General features: G+C 34.0%; 1 protein-coding gene across 2 annotated transcripts in view; it reads right to left on the reverse strand.

The window, feature by feature from the left end:
- Positions 1-472: 472 nt before the first annotated feature.
- The window catches only part of LOC143250594 (uncharacterized), a 105998-nt gene continuing 92056 nt past the window's right edge, over positions 473-14414 (reverse strand). For both annotated transcript variants that reach the window (XM_076501391.1, XM_076501390.1), the window contains one exon: positions 473-2953. In XM_076501391.1, the coding sequence (XP_076357506.1) occupies positions 834-2953 (2120 nt within the window). In that variant the 3' untranslated portion in view covers positions 473-833. The remainder of the gene's footprint in view (positions 2954-14414) is intronic.

Raw genomic sequence — 14414 nt, forward strand, 5'->3', positions numbered from 1 at the left:
ACATATCCATTCACCTGTTAAATAGCTTAAGAAGCTGCATAATTACATGAGTATTCACAATTTTCCATACAAAGACATTTTGGTCAAGTCACCTGATAAGGTACCTCATACCTATGGATTTCTGTGTGATCAGACTGTTGAAATGAATGCCAGAAAACTTGTTCTTGTACACAAGACAGTTCATAGAGAGCAAGCAGAGTGGAGTGATGTTCTTCAAATGTAATAGTCTTATGATGGGGCCTTTTGCAATGAATACTAGACTGTAAGGCTATTGTCATACAACTGTCAGTTATGATGTAGTGAGACTTTAAATTAATTTTAATATAACATTACCACTTAACCTCTGTATTATGTATTTACAGTCTGTGCATTAATTGCCTTCCAGATGAGTGCAAGTACAACAACACTGAATTTAAAGAAACTGCAAGTAAAAATGAATTTGTAGGCTTATCATCAGGAATTTGAAGAAACATTTTGTTTTAAACAGATAATGCTCTTCTTTATTCTTTTTTAAAATTTATTTTCAACAGAGCATTGGTAATATACATATTTATATTAAGTTTCTACTTAATTTTTGTTTTTTATGCTTTTATAAAAAAAAACAAATTTCTACATACATTTGCCATGAATACATGGGATTGCTTATTACAGTCCCTATGAGTAAGAAATTACTCTAGTCATAATATAAATTATTTTGGAAGTTTTGATTTCAAATCTTTCTCAAGTACAATGTATTTTATGATGTTTTCATTCCTTTTCACTTACAAAGTGTTATACTGTTCATTAAACATTGGTATATAATAAAGCACACTAATATTTGTTGTGATGCCACATTACAGGTTATCCTGAAACATTTTTCTTTTGGAAACAGTCATGAGACTTGTTGTGAGTTTTCTTTTGACAGGAAGTTTCAGGGAATCATCAGACTTACGAAGATCTTCAGAAAGTTCATGAAATTTCTGCATCATAGTTGTTTTTGTTTCATGGGAAAGGGAATTAAAAAGATCTGTGATTGTATCTTTTTCAACATTTCCAGAGGATTGAACACTGCTTTTATTATTAAAAACATTCAATTCCTCATCAGGTGTCTGGACTGATCCAATATTTTCTGGGTCCAGCACATGTCCAGGAAAGTGCGACTTTTGTTCCTTTCTAGCACACAAAACAGGTTTAGGTGACTTTGAATCCTGAATTTTGGAGATATTAGTGAGAGTGTTGATCTGGTTTAAATCTTTACCAGTGAGCCTTTTGGTGCACTTGTTCGTAAGGTTTTCAATAAAGTTTATTAATACAGTAAGATCACTACTCAAGTATCCTTCCCACTGAGAAACTGGTTTAATTTTATTTTGCCTCAATGTCTGATATTTAAGGCTATTGTTACTTCCATGCACTGATCTGTCCCAACAGTGGGTAAGAAAGTTTAACTGTTTGGTGAAAGATGAAGAAATCTCATCGAGATGTCTTTGGAAGTCAACCAAGATTACTTCTTTATGGGGTGATTCTGATATTTGAACATGCGAGTCTTGATGAATGGCATCTGCATTGTTACTTTTGAATTCTTGTTTTGCACAGAACATTGGGTGAAATTCATCATCTTCAACAACTAGGGGCTTTAATTTGTCTCCAGTAGAAGAGTTTTGGAAGTCCAAAATATTACTCAAAGCTTGGGATGATTCTGCTTTGATGCTCCCATTATGAAATTTGGAATAGTTCTCCTCTGAACTCTGTTCTGTACTTGATGTAGGACCATGAAAAACATTATCAAGGTCTGAGGCTAACGGTGAAACCTCATTTGGTGGAGGAGTATCGGAACTAGCATTATTAATACAAGACTGTTTTGATAGCTCTGGCACTTGTAACTTTCTGTGACCCATATGTTTTTCAGCATCCTTGAGTTTAACAATATCTTCATAGATCATCTTCATCAACCTACATTTTTGCTGTATTCTTTTTTTCAAGGTCCTTTTCTTTCTTTTTTGCCTATGAAAATTTTTACTCATTTTGAGCCGTTGTTCTTCTTGCAGCAAGTCTGCATTCAGGAACTTTTTCATATCATCAACTGTATCAATCCTCTGCTGACCTCCAAGTTGTTGTGTGGACAAAACTTCAGACTCTGACAATTCAGGTTTCAATGAATCATTTTGTTTGTTTAGCAGCTGTTCTAAACATTGAGGTTTCTCTGGAAGAGGCATGTCTGGAGAAATTACTGAACCATTGGAAAGAATTTCTTCTGGTGATTTCAGCAAATCTTGTGAACAACTTGATGTAGATGGGGTACTGATAGATAATGTTGTTGATTCATGTGACTCTGCAATGCTTGGTGAAGAAATACTACAATGTTTCTCAATGAAAGCAGGTTCTGTTACAGTCATGAAAGAACTGCCAGACACACCATGGCAGCTTTTATTAATAATATTTTTATTCACAATACTGTTTGTTTCCATTTTAAAATTAGTGTCATGTGTAGAATCAGAAATAGGTGACAAAACTTGCAAATTTGAAGAACATTTATTACTTGCTGTTTTATCTTGTGAAATTTGATCTTCAGTAAAACCTCTTTCTTTTATAGTGATATTTTTATTAGTATAGTTTTGCATATTTTCAGAAGAAGCTGACAAAGTATCTGTGTTCTGAACATCTTTGTTCCCAAGAGGTTCACTTACAGAAAAACTTGTAGAATCTTTTTTGTGCATGAATGAGTGTGTAGAAGCAGAGTTAGTGATAGAACAAAGTAATTCCTTTTGTTCCGTATCTTGGCCATCAGTTTTATTTAAACGAGGATCAAAACTAGTTAGAGACAGTCTTGGAAAAATAACTTCTTTTGTTTGAGCTACTTGTGATGCCCTTTTCTTCTGAGCACAGGAAGTGAAGTTGCTATTGGACATCAACCTTGAAAAAGCTAAAGAATGTTTCTTCTTCAGTGATGCAGGAAACTGTTTTCCAAACCTTTTACCTGAAATTGACAAAAACTTTGAACCTCACTATACAGAATCTATTTAGGCAGAAATAAAAATACAGTAATTTACTTTTACAAATAATTCTCTTCAATCATTCAGTTTCTCCATCAAAATTTAAATAACTGCACTTATACGACATCGGATGCTGTAACAGATACGTGAAAATAATATTTTAAGTCTAATAATAGCCTTGCATCCTGCTGAATATTTAGATGTGACATACCATTGATTAAGGAACGAATGAAATGTTTTGAAAATTGTTAAATTACTGTTGATAAAACCATAACTTTTTACATTAGAAATAGTTTTATCCTAGGGTATCTTCTAAACCCAAATAGTTGTCAGACATTGAAATAATTAAATTCTGTTTTATCTTGTCAAGACCCACAGGAACAAGAAAGGCACAGAAATATTATAAAACCCCAAGTTTAGACTAACATTGCTAATGTTAATATCTTATGGAAGATATTCAAGTTAGCATAGGAGAAATTTTGCTTTCTTTTCATTACATGCATATTATCTATTTTCATTGCTTTTAATTTATACATCAGAATGCCTTGAAACCTTCCAGAAATTTGACTTATCCAATACTTCTTTCTGTACTTGACATAACAGGCTCACCAGTAGTTAAAATTATACTAATACAAATGATTAAAAAATAAAAAAGAATTGTAAAATTAATATTCATTGTGTTTACAAATACTGACAATATTAATTTCATCTGACTCTTAATTTTACATAAAAAGAATTTTAATAAAAGAATTTTTTTTCTGTTGCAAAATCTACAGCTAAAGTAGTTTTAATATTAGAAACACCCTAAATGTAGCTTTCATCTGATGAAAAATAACTACAAACTAACAATATGTTTTCTACCCCTTTGTTTAACTGTAATTATTCAAAATTTTCTTGATGTGTGGTATTTTTCCAAATCATGAACTTATCTCTGAACAGTTGATTAGGGCCCATTAGCTGGAGGTTCAAGAATATCAAATTATGGAGTGTGTTTATGTTTCTCCCTGATCTCTGACTGAGTTCACTGCACAGAAAGAGATGATACACAAATGTGTAATTGAAAAATCTTTATTATGCACAAAAACAAAATACAAAACTCTAGACCAAGTCTAGTGGATGTACTGAAGTGGCAAGAGATGTTAAAATAACCTTTAATAGTGTCTCTTACCAGTTCAATGTGCTTCCCATTGTAATCTATAATAAAAGTAAAGAGTAAAAAGAAAAACAACCACAAGTTAAAAACAGAAAACCAATTTACCAAAACACATCATTCAAGTGAAACTTAAATATAATATTTCACAAGTCAGTAAAAATTACATCAATTGTGGGAAAGTTCTCATGAGTCTCACTTTCTCATGCAAATCTGGCCTTATATACATCATGCCAAGTCTGACTTGTGCACAACTTCACTTTATGCATGCTATATTTATCCACTGCAATCTGAGTGCAAAAAGTGGGTCAGTCCTTAGCTATTATCTGAGTGAATGACAAGAAAGACAGCCATGTAACTTACAACACTATGATTTCTCTCTCCTGCAAAAAAACATGGATAATTGCCAATTAGGTAATTTACATGCCATGTTTACTGGAGAAAGAGAAAGTTATGTGATTTCCTGCATCGAAGCTAAACTGAAAGAATATACAGAAAAAAAAATTACATATCAGCTTGGGTGGGGAGACTAATGCATGGTAAAGTCCCTTACTACACATCTTTCTTCTTTCTTCAAGGCTGACCTAGCTGTCCTTAATTGTAAATCTTATAAACAACTTTATTTGTGTGTTTCTCAAGAAATAAGGATAACTCACCCTAACCTCAGTAAAGCTCTTTGCCAAACAACTCTCACATAAACAGTGGCAAAAACAATAGTAAAATTGAAGACCTTAAAACGATTAAGAATGTTTATCCACATACTTTATGATGGGGTGGTCAAACAGATTACACTAACAAAACATAAGGAAAAAGGCAAATACATTTAAAAATTAAAACATATTACATAAGTAAGTCACTTATGCAAAGATAAAATACATTACAAGTTTCATTACCATTTTTGTAAAGAAAATACACAAAATGCAAAAATAAACCATTCAACAAGGAATCCCATCCCATTTAGAAGGGGACAATTAACAAATGTTTTTACAAGAACAATAAAACAATTTTAAAACAGTTAAAGTATCTCCTAAAGACAACCCCTATAAGAAATATTTCAAACTTAAATCTTTAAATATCCCCTTTAGGAGGTGACAATTAATGCACAACACCTCCCCTCTCCACAAGAACAAAAAATATGTTATCTATATACTGCAGAAATAAATCATTTAATCCTAAACATACATACCATGTACAAAGAAATTAAATGTAAAATTTAGACATAAAAATGCATATACAGTGAAACTCTTTTAAAACAGTTGTCTTTGGGATTATGAAAACTGATTGGTTTATAAGGGTGGCCAATTTGTTTTTCTTCAGAAACCTTTGAATTGGGTTATCCCTCTTGAAATACACTTGAAGTGCATTTTTAATTTTTGTGTAATAAATGGTGTTAGCTTTTGATGATGAAATACAAAATAAATATAGTTATTGCTATTTTAATTCATTTATTCAAATAAAAAGACATAAAACCACTACCAGTAACAAATTAACATGACAAAATATAAGAAACATGCTTACATGAAAAATAAGAGTACTAGAGCAAAAACAATGCAAAAAAACAATTGAATTGAAAAACTAAATCACCTCAAATAATGAACTCAAATGCCTCATTTAATTTGTGTGCACTTTCACTGTAGAAATATTTAGATTGTTGCTCATTTCATTTTGCAGCATCTTTTAACAAAGCAGTTTTCTAACTCATTTCCTGTATCTTGGATAAAATTCATGTTGTTGTTTATCATCAAATTTCTCTGAACATCTGAAATATTTCTTCCATTCACTATTTTTGTTATTTGGTTGGAGTGGGTCTGCAAGTTGTGATTGCATCTTCTTTGTCACTGCACAGCTGTCATCATGTTGATGGTGGTTGAGCAAGTGTTGTTCCCTATTGTCAGATTCACATTCTGTTGGCAGTGCACTGTCAAAATAGGTGTAAGTGCGTGCTGGCACCTCTTGCATTACTCTTGCTAGGTAAATTAATGGTATATTTTCCTCATTGTCACTATGGGCATTTGTTTTAACTTTGGTTGGAAAATCTTCATATATGAAGCATTTATGGATGGTGATGTCTTTTGTATTTTTCCAGGCATCTGATGTCCAATAAATGCATCAAAAACAGAAATCTCTCTGACTTTGAATGCTTTAATGGTGCTCTGGTCCAAAGGTTGAGGAACTGATGTTGTATTGACCAGTAAAAAGGCTAGAGTAACATTGCTAAGTTTCAGTTCATATGAATGAGATGTGATATTGACTAAAAACATTAATATCTGACATTCCTGAAACTTCATGGTTGTGTTGGCAGTTCTTATCCAAGATTTTTTTATTTGACATATAATAGACAGGTAGTTGACTAGTGATGATATTCTTAAAACATCAAAGGTTTTGTGCTGTCAAAATCCTGAATGGTTTGAGTCTCTTCCCAGTTAAACTGCAAGATCATGTGTTTTTGGTGTCTTTCTTTCTTATTGTGTTACCAAATGTAGATTAGCATACTAAGACACTTGCACTTGAGACTTGTGATCTTTAACAAGTTTTATCACTGAGTGATAACTCAGTATGTACAAACTTTGCCTAACAAACTACGACTGAGGAAATAAAAATTTTTTTTTTTCTTAATTAACATGCATGGATTGATAAACAGGTGAAAATCACTATAAAAATTCTTACAAAAGTTATGGGAAATGGCTGATTTCTGGTTTAAAGGAGTGGTTGATATTGTGATAACTGTAAGACATAAGAATCACGGCAATTTAGCTGAGACTTGAAATCCTAATATCAAAGGAAGACCAATTTAGAAATGTTTAACTGTATATAAAAAATGTGTTAAAAATTATATACAACTTAGGAAGGAATACATCTACTCACCTAAAGGAACCTTTACAGTTAATTTTCCAACACAGCTATGGGTGTCTTGTGCACTGTGGTGGGTAATTTCACTGGCTCCCAAAAGAGCCTTCCGAGTTTGTGCCAGATCCTCTTGAAGACAGGGTCCTTTTTCTGTGAACTGTGTTAGTGGCTCTATGTACTAAGCAAATAGTCTTGCTTGTGGTTGTATAATGTCCAGGCTACTCTCCACCTGTTCTTGGCAGTGGTATTTTAATACCACTACCTACTGGAGTGAGAGCTGCTGTGTCATCTTATTGGGAAATTTTGTGAGGAGGCTACCTTTTGGACCATAGAAGGAGCTTCTGCCAATAAAATTGAAGTTAAAACCCACACAAACACTGCAGAAGTTTCCATAACTGTTGGATTAACCACAGTGGCAGTTGCTCCTGAGGTGGTAAGTGACTGAAACATCTGCAGAGCAACCTTCCTGCAACATGGCAAAACTCCAGGACGGTCTTACCAGGATAAATGATATGATATTCCCATTGCACTGGAAGTGAGCAAACATGTCACAATTATTTCATTCCATGAAATACCATCAAAAGAGGCAGTTGTATTTATTCTTCTGGTATTCTGTCATAATGTCTTTTAGACTTGGATTTCTTGAACTTAGTCTGTTTTTTCACTCAAAGATGAGCTGGAATGGTTGGACAGCTTGAAAAATGGATGTCATGGGTTTGTATGAACCCATGATTCCTGGTCCTTTCACTTCTGTGGCCATAACCACTAATTGTGAGACTGCAGGTGATAATTTCTGATATTTGGGAATCCAGAAAGCTAACCCCATAGTTGCAATCTCCAGAGCCTACATGTCAGACACATCATAGAGTAATGTGCTTTCATCCATGGGCCATAAGAACAAGAAAGCAAAGCCAGGTCTAAGTATGATAGACAATGCCAGAAATTCATAAACATCTGAAAACTTCAAGAGAAATGACTCACCATTAGTTCCTGCCATTGTTAAGCAGGGACTGGGATAACTATATGTGACACAGAGAATATTATGAACTCCAAATGGGAGGTTGAAAAAATGGATATATCCTGAAGAGTTAAGAAGATGATTTTTAACTTGGGAAAAGTCAGCACTGAGAATATTGGGTCAAAAGAACTTGAATTGTTAAAAACACAGTAAAGAGTATGGATTAAAGTTGTAATATTCCAATTAAAAAAATTTGCTCTGAAAATCTTGTTGGGAACAAAGTGTGAGACAAACAAACAATAAACAAATTGTAATTAGAGCTTTTCATCTACAAGCTTATGTATGCTCGTCCTTGCCTGCCTGTACAGCACAATACTAACCATTACCTGTGGACAATTTGATTAAAGTAAGCATTCTTGCATTTCAAATTTGATGTATATCTCAGCTATGCTTATAGGTCAAAATGGGTGTGATAATGGCCTACAGTTATTCTATAACACCACCACATTCTGCTCACATCTGGTAAGAAAACAAAATGGGGGTGGGAGGTTGTAAACCAGATACACAAACTAGTGACAAGTTTAGATTAGACACTGCTTAGGTGCTGATTCTTCTGATCATGAAAACACCTATGTCTCCTTTCCGTTGGAACTTTTCCAGCTACAAGTTCAGCACACTAAATGCATTCTGAGAAAAAGACAGTGAGTCTAGTGCACTGGTTTGATAGCCTCATTAAACGGTGACACTGCACCAGGTCTGGTGTACATCAATGTACACCACTTGCATATATAATTACAATACACTGTCTTTAGCCCAGTTCTGACTGGCACTGAATGAATTTTACACCAAAAATTAAATTTGTATGTGCAAAGTTAGCTAACAGTTAAGGATCACTGCCAGCCAGACCTGAGGTCTGCAACAATAATCTTCATTCTTTGTTTCACATGACTTAGTCAGTTAAAGACACATTACTTCATTCGCATTTACTGTGCCATAATTCACCACAAAAAGGTAAGTATGCAGCTATTGGGGTTGTTGTTTTACTAACAGTATCCACCAGGGTTCTTGCAACTTGTGTAAACAGGTACTTCACTGCCATATTGTATAATTGTGAAGGCACATACAAGCACCACTTAGCCCTGTAAGAGCTAGGCTTACCATCACACTTTTCAACACAAATTGTTTGCTATGCTCTTTCAAGGTTGGATTCCATTAATTTTCTGCAGCTTCGGTAATAGCTTGCTGTCAATGATCATGCACTTACTGTATGGAAAGTTTGGAATCTATCTTGCTGCACACCAAAATGTAAGCAATTTGTGTAGAAAATCCCTCACAATCATAGCACATTACTAGGTTCTACCTTTTGACTTCTGAGTAAAGGCTTCATTTTAAGCAACAAAAACTTAGGGAAAGTGCCTGAGTAGCTCTGCCTGTTTGTTGAAAACTAGTTAATTCATGTAAAAGAGCCTTGAGATGTTAGCTGCTGCTCCATTCTTAGTGGCACCCAAATTCAACAAGAGGTAAAGCCTTGAGCAAGATAGGTTAATGCTATGGGGTATCATGATGGCTAGTGTCATCAGTTTCCTATTTTCTTACAACTTATCTGCAATGACCACCTTGAATTTCATCACCACTAATACTTCTTTAATCAATGTATGAATATTTCATACTCATAAGAGAAGTCTCATCCTTTGACTCAGTGTCCCTTAATGAACTTTTCAACAGCAATGTTCTTGTAATTTGCCACTGCAGGAATCCAAATTCTCAGATTTAAATTCAGCCCAGTAGATGGCTTAGTTCTTCCCTAGGTTCAAATGTTGGCACAACTCAGTCAAGGTTATTCCAGTTAGAAATCCTTGTCTCTGTTAAGTATAGGGTAAAACTGAGAACTGGACCATTGTAGCTCAGAATCAGGCATTTTACTACCTGTTCTTGAGATAAATGATTCCAGGTAATCACTTGCCTGAAACACTTCAACAGATCCTTTATGGGTGCCCCTTGAAACATCAGAGGAGTGATGTGCTTTGCTTTCACCATATGCTAATATGGTCTCCATACAGATCTCTCCTAAGTGGGCTCATGGTCCATCCTAGTATGACCAGTCAAATATAATAAGGGCGACGTTGTGTAAGCAAGATATGGGAATCACACAGTGGTAAGTACAAGATAGATAATGAACCATGATTACTTCTCTTCTTGGGAAGGGTCTTTGTCAAACCATGCTTCATTCTCCTCCTATGCAAATTCTCACTGCACCACTGATCAGAAACAGACTGCATTAGTGGATTTCATCTACCAATGGTACCTCACCCATGTTTCTTGGGCAGCTGAATGCCTTTCTTTTCAGAGACTCCCTCCTATTCTACTGATCATCAACAGCACATTACTCCTGATTCATGACAGGTCTAATGGAGAAATCCCTCTCCACTACATAGACTGTCAAATTCCTTGCATTGAGGGCTTGTCCTCTAATCTTATGTACCAGTGAAACAGCTCCTATTGGGAGTTACTATCCACAAATGGCATACTGGTCCAACAGGGAACCTCACAACACAGAAAGGCTCTCTATTGCTCCACAAACTCTTAAATCTTATCAGTAAGTGCTCATGTCTTGCCTGCCAGCACAAAAGCTCATGCCAGTGGAGTTTGTCCAACATTGGCACTTCTCTTGCATATAAAAAGCATCTCCCAGAAGTGGAGTTCCATCTCTTTGGTTGGCAAATATTTAGAGGTACTGTATAGACAACCCATTTCTACTCAAACTTACATACACTAGCCTGCATGCTACCCTGACAATTCTCAGTTATCTGGGATACACTTCTGAGGCTCAGCCTCAGAGTACAAACTTCATCAGCCCTTCTGTGTGCACCATACTGTATCTGTTCCTCTTCTTGAACTTATGACTGCAGCAAAATAACTGTTAGGGATTTTTGAAGATCCAGGAGAGAGATTCTTTTAAATCTTGTAGTACTAACTGCTGTTTTGTCTCCTTCAGCATCTGCATCAACCTTTTCCAAGTCACATGTTCTATATTCTGTTGAAAATTCCATTTCTATTTTGCTATAGACTTAAAAGTACTGACTGGGATGTGAAATGTTTTGGTCATTCATCTACTCAGAAATAGTGAAAAAGTCCATAACAATAATATCCTTATCAATGCACCAAAATATCATTTTTTCTCTATTTTGTTATACTCTCTGGCTCATGGATTTACCTCAGAGCAGATAATTAGGTCTAATACCAGAGGATCAAGCATACTGAATGATGGAGCTTTAGTTTTTTGTGCTTCTCTCTAAACTTCACAATATGTGTTGCAGAAAGAGATGGTACACTGATTAACAATTGACAAATCTCCACTAGACAGTAAAGCAAAACACAATAATAAATACAAGTGAAAATGTGTTTAGTGGAGGTACTGAACTGCCAAGAGTGTGTAAAATAATTTCTAATAGTTCCCTTTACCAGTTCATTGTGCTACCCTTTGCAGACTACACTAAATATAAAGTCAAAAATAAAATGACAAACAACTGAAACAGATAAACCAACCCAATTACATAAACTCTAAGTTTAAGCACAAGTAAAATTTAATTTCTTCTAAAGGCAAAGTCTGCTACAAGTTAATGTTATATTAATATAAAACTCACCAAAAAGTAACATTTAAGTAAAAGTTAAACTGGTGTACGTTAAATCAACTCTAAAATAAGTCTGTACATTTCATTAAATTTCACTTACTTGGGCAAACCTTGCTTTATTTACAAAATTATTCTAACATTACACAGAACCAGGTTTGCACGTGACTCTATTTTGCACATTCATCTGTCACATTCTAAGCACAAAGGGCATGACAGCCCCTAACTATTACCCAATTATTTGACAAGAAATACAACCATCCACCATACAACACAAGTTACTTCTTCTCTAAAAATTAGTTTTAATTACATGCATTATGTGATAGAAAAGGAGAAAGTTGATTGACTTATCTGAGTGATCTCCTGTGTAATTAGTGAATTTACATGCATTATGTGACAGAGAAGGAGAAAGTTGATTGACTTATCTGAGTGATCTCCTGTGTAATTAGTGAATTTACATGCATTATGTGACAGAGAAAGAGAAAGTTGATTGACTTATCTGAATGACCTCCTGTGTAATTAGTGAATTTACATGCATTATGTGACAGAGAAAGAGAAAGTTGATTGACTTATCTGAGTGACCTCCTGTGTAATTAGTGAATTTACATGCATTATGTGACAGAGAAAGAGAAAGTTGATTGACTTATCTGAGTGACCTCCTGTGTAATTAGTGAATTTACATGCATTATGTGACAGAGAAGGAGAAAGTTGATTGACCTCCTGTGTCTAAACTGAACTGAAAGTAAAACAAAACATATTAACTAAGGGGGAACTAGTGCATGGTACAATCCCAGTGTTTATGGTTTCAATACAGGATGTTGGTCATACAAATCACTAACTTATTTTCCCTCCAGCTGTATAAATCTTAGTGATTTTGAAGCCAAAATTAACTGTTTGCTCGAGGACAAGCCTGAAGTAAACGGAGAGGAAAAGTGTGGTGTACAGGCATATCAAGTATTTTCTACCTTCTTATTTTGATACAGTATATTAGGAACTTGTCAGTTATTCTAGATATATGCAGTTTTCACATAATACATGGTTAAAAAAGTAAGTAGCTTTTGTTTTAGATATATTCATTGTTTGTCGTTCTCTGGTCTGCCTATGGGAGATATGGCAATAGACAGCAGTGTCATCCAATGGTTTGTCAAGTAGTGCCTTGTTTTTCAACCTTTTGATAAAAGTTGAGAAAAACAACTTTTACATTCCAGATAAATATAGAACTATGTATTTTTATTTAATCCATCATTTTGCCTTTGTGGCTTCTTAAGGGTTAATATACATAATGCAAAGACAAAACAATGGATTAAATAAAAATAAATAGTTATATTTATCTAGGTTGTAAATGTTGTTTTTCTCAACTTATCAAAATGCATAAATCTCTCCAAGTATGTGCTACAAGTTTTTTCAACCATCCTTTAGTTTGAATGTGAATGATCAGTGATAATGGCAGCACTAGATGCCCTGGGTTAGCCTAACTTTATTGAGTTAAGTTAGTGATATTAGGTTAGCTACAGATCTTTACTGAGTAGTCTGAAGAAAGAACATCTTTAATTAAGTGAAAGTGACTGTACATCATCCAAAATAAATACACATACTATATCTCTATTTTAAAATAAAGACTGTTTATTATATCTTAGACCATGTTCAGTCTTCCTTTGTCATTCTGAAATTTACTGTTTTATATAAATTCAGAACTACTCTGTAATAAATATATATTTTTTAAACTTACCATTATTTTGTGGACCTATCTTGTCATTCAATGAAGTACAATAACTTTCTCTTACCAATGTAAACACTTACAAGTAACTGAAACAACACAACCCATTAACAAAGATGTAAAACACAATGAAAATCATTTTAACACAAATTAATTTTAAACACTTACAAACAGGCCCAGCATAGCCAGGTGGTTAAGGCACTCGACTCATAATCCGAGAGTCACGGGTTCGAATTTCTGTCACACAAAACATGCTTGCCCTTACAGCTGTGGGGGCATTATAATGTGACTGTCAATCCCACTATTTGTTGGTAAAAAGAGTAGCCCAAGAGTTGGCAGTGGGTGGTGATGACTAACTGCCTTCCCTCTAGTCTTACACTACTAAATTAGGAATGGCTAATGCAGATAACCCTCATATAACTTTGTATGAAATTCAAAACAAACCTAAACTCACAAGCAACTGAAGCAAGACAACCCATTAACAAAGATGTAAAACACACTGAAAATCATTTTAACACAAATTAATTTTAGAGTTACACAATACAAAATAAATACTATTAAGAATGATATATTTTTGCAGTTGTCATATAAATGAGTCCAATATACTACCAACAATAAATATTAGAAGTGAAATCCTTTAATGACTAAATTATGTAACAAAAATACACAGCAAAACATTCTTGACATATAACCTGAGAATAAATATAATACAACATATAAAAATTACATCCGCTTTCAATTAATAGCTTACATCAATTGCAAAAAACACAGAACAAATCACTCAATGATCCAAATCTTTTAACAAAATTTAACATATCATATAACAAAATTATGATATTACAAAAATAAAATGACCCTCTAAAATGGATACTCATGATCACATCACAAAATCAAAAGTAAAATAAAATCCCTTTGGCATCAAATCAAAACATAAAATAAATCTTTTTTACAAGAATCACAAGACTGAATAAATACTTGTGAAAAGAGATACATAAAGAAACATTTTAACATCCACATATAAAGCATCAAAATGAACCCTTTAAATACACAAAAAGTAAATGAAATACCCACAACATTATACCTATATACATTATAAAGACATTACAATGCAAACTAAAAGCCATAACACACAAATTAAAAATAT

This window comes from Tachypleus tridentatus, chromosome 5 (genome assembly GCF_004210375.1).
Source record: "Tachypleus tridentatus isolate NWPU-2018 chromosome 5, ASM421037v1, whole genome shotgun sequence".
Classification (NCBI taxonomy): domain Eukaryota; kingdom Metazoa; phylum Arthropoda; class Merostomata; order Xiphosura; family Limulidae; genus Tachypleus; species Tachypleus tridentatus.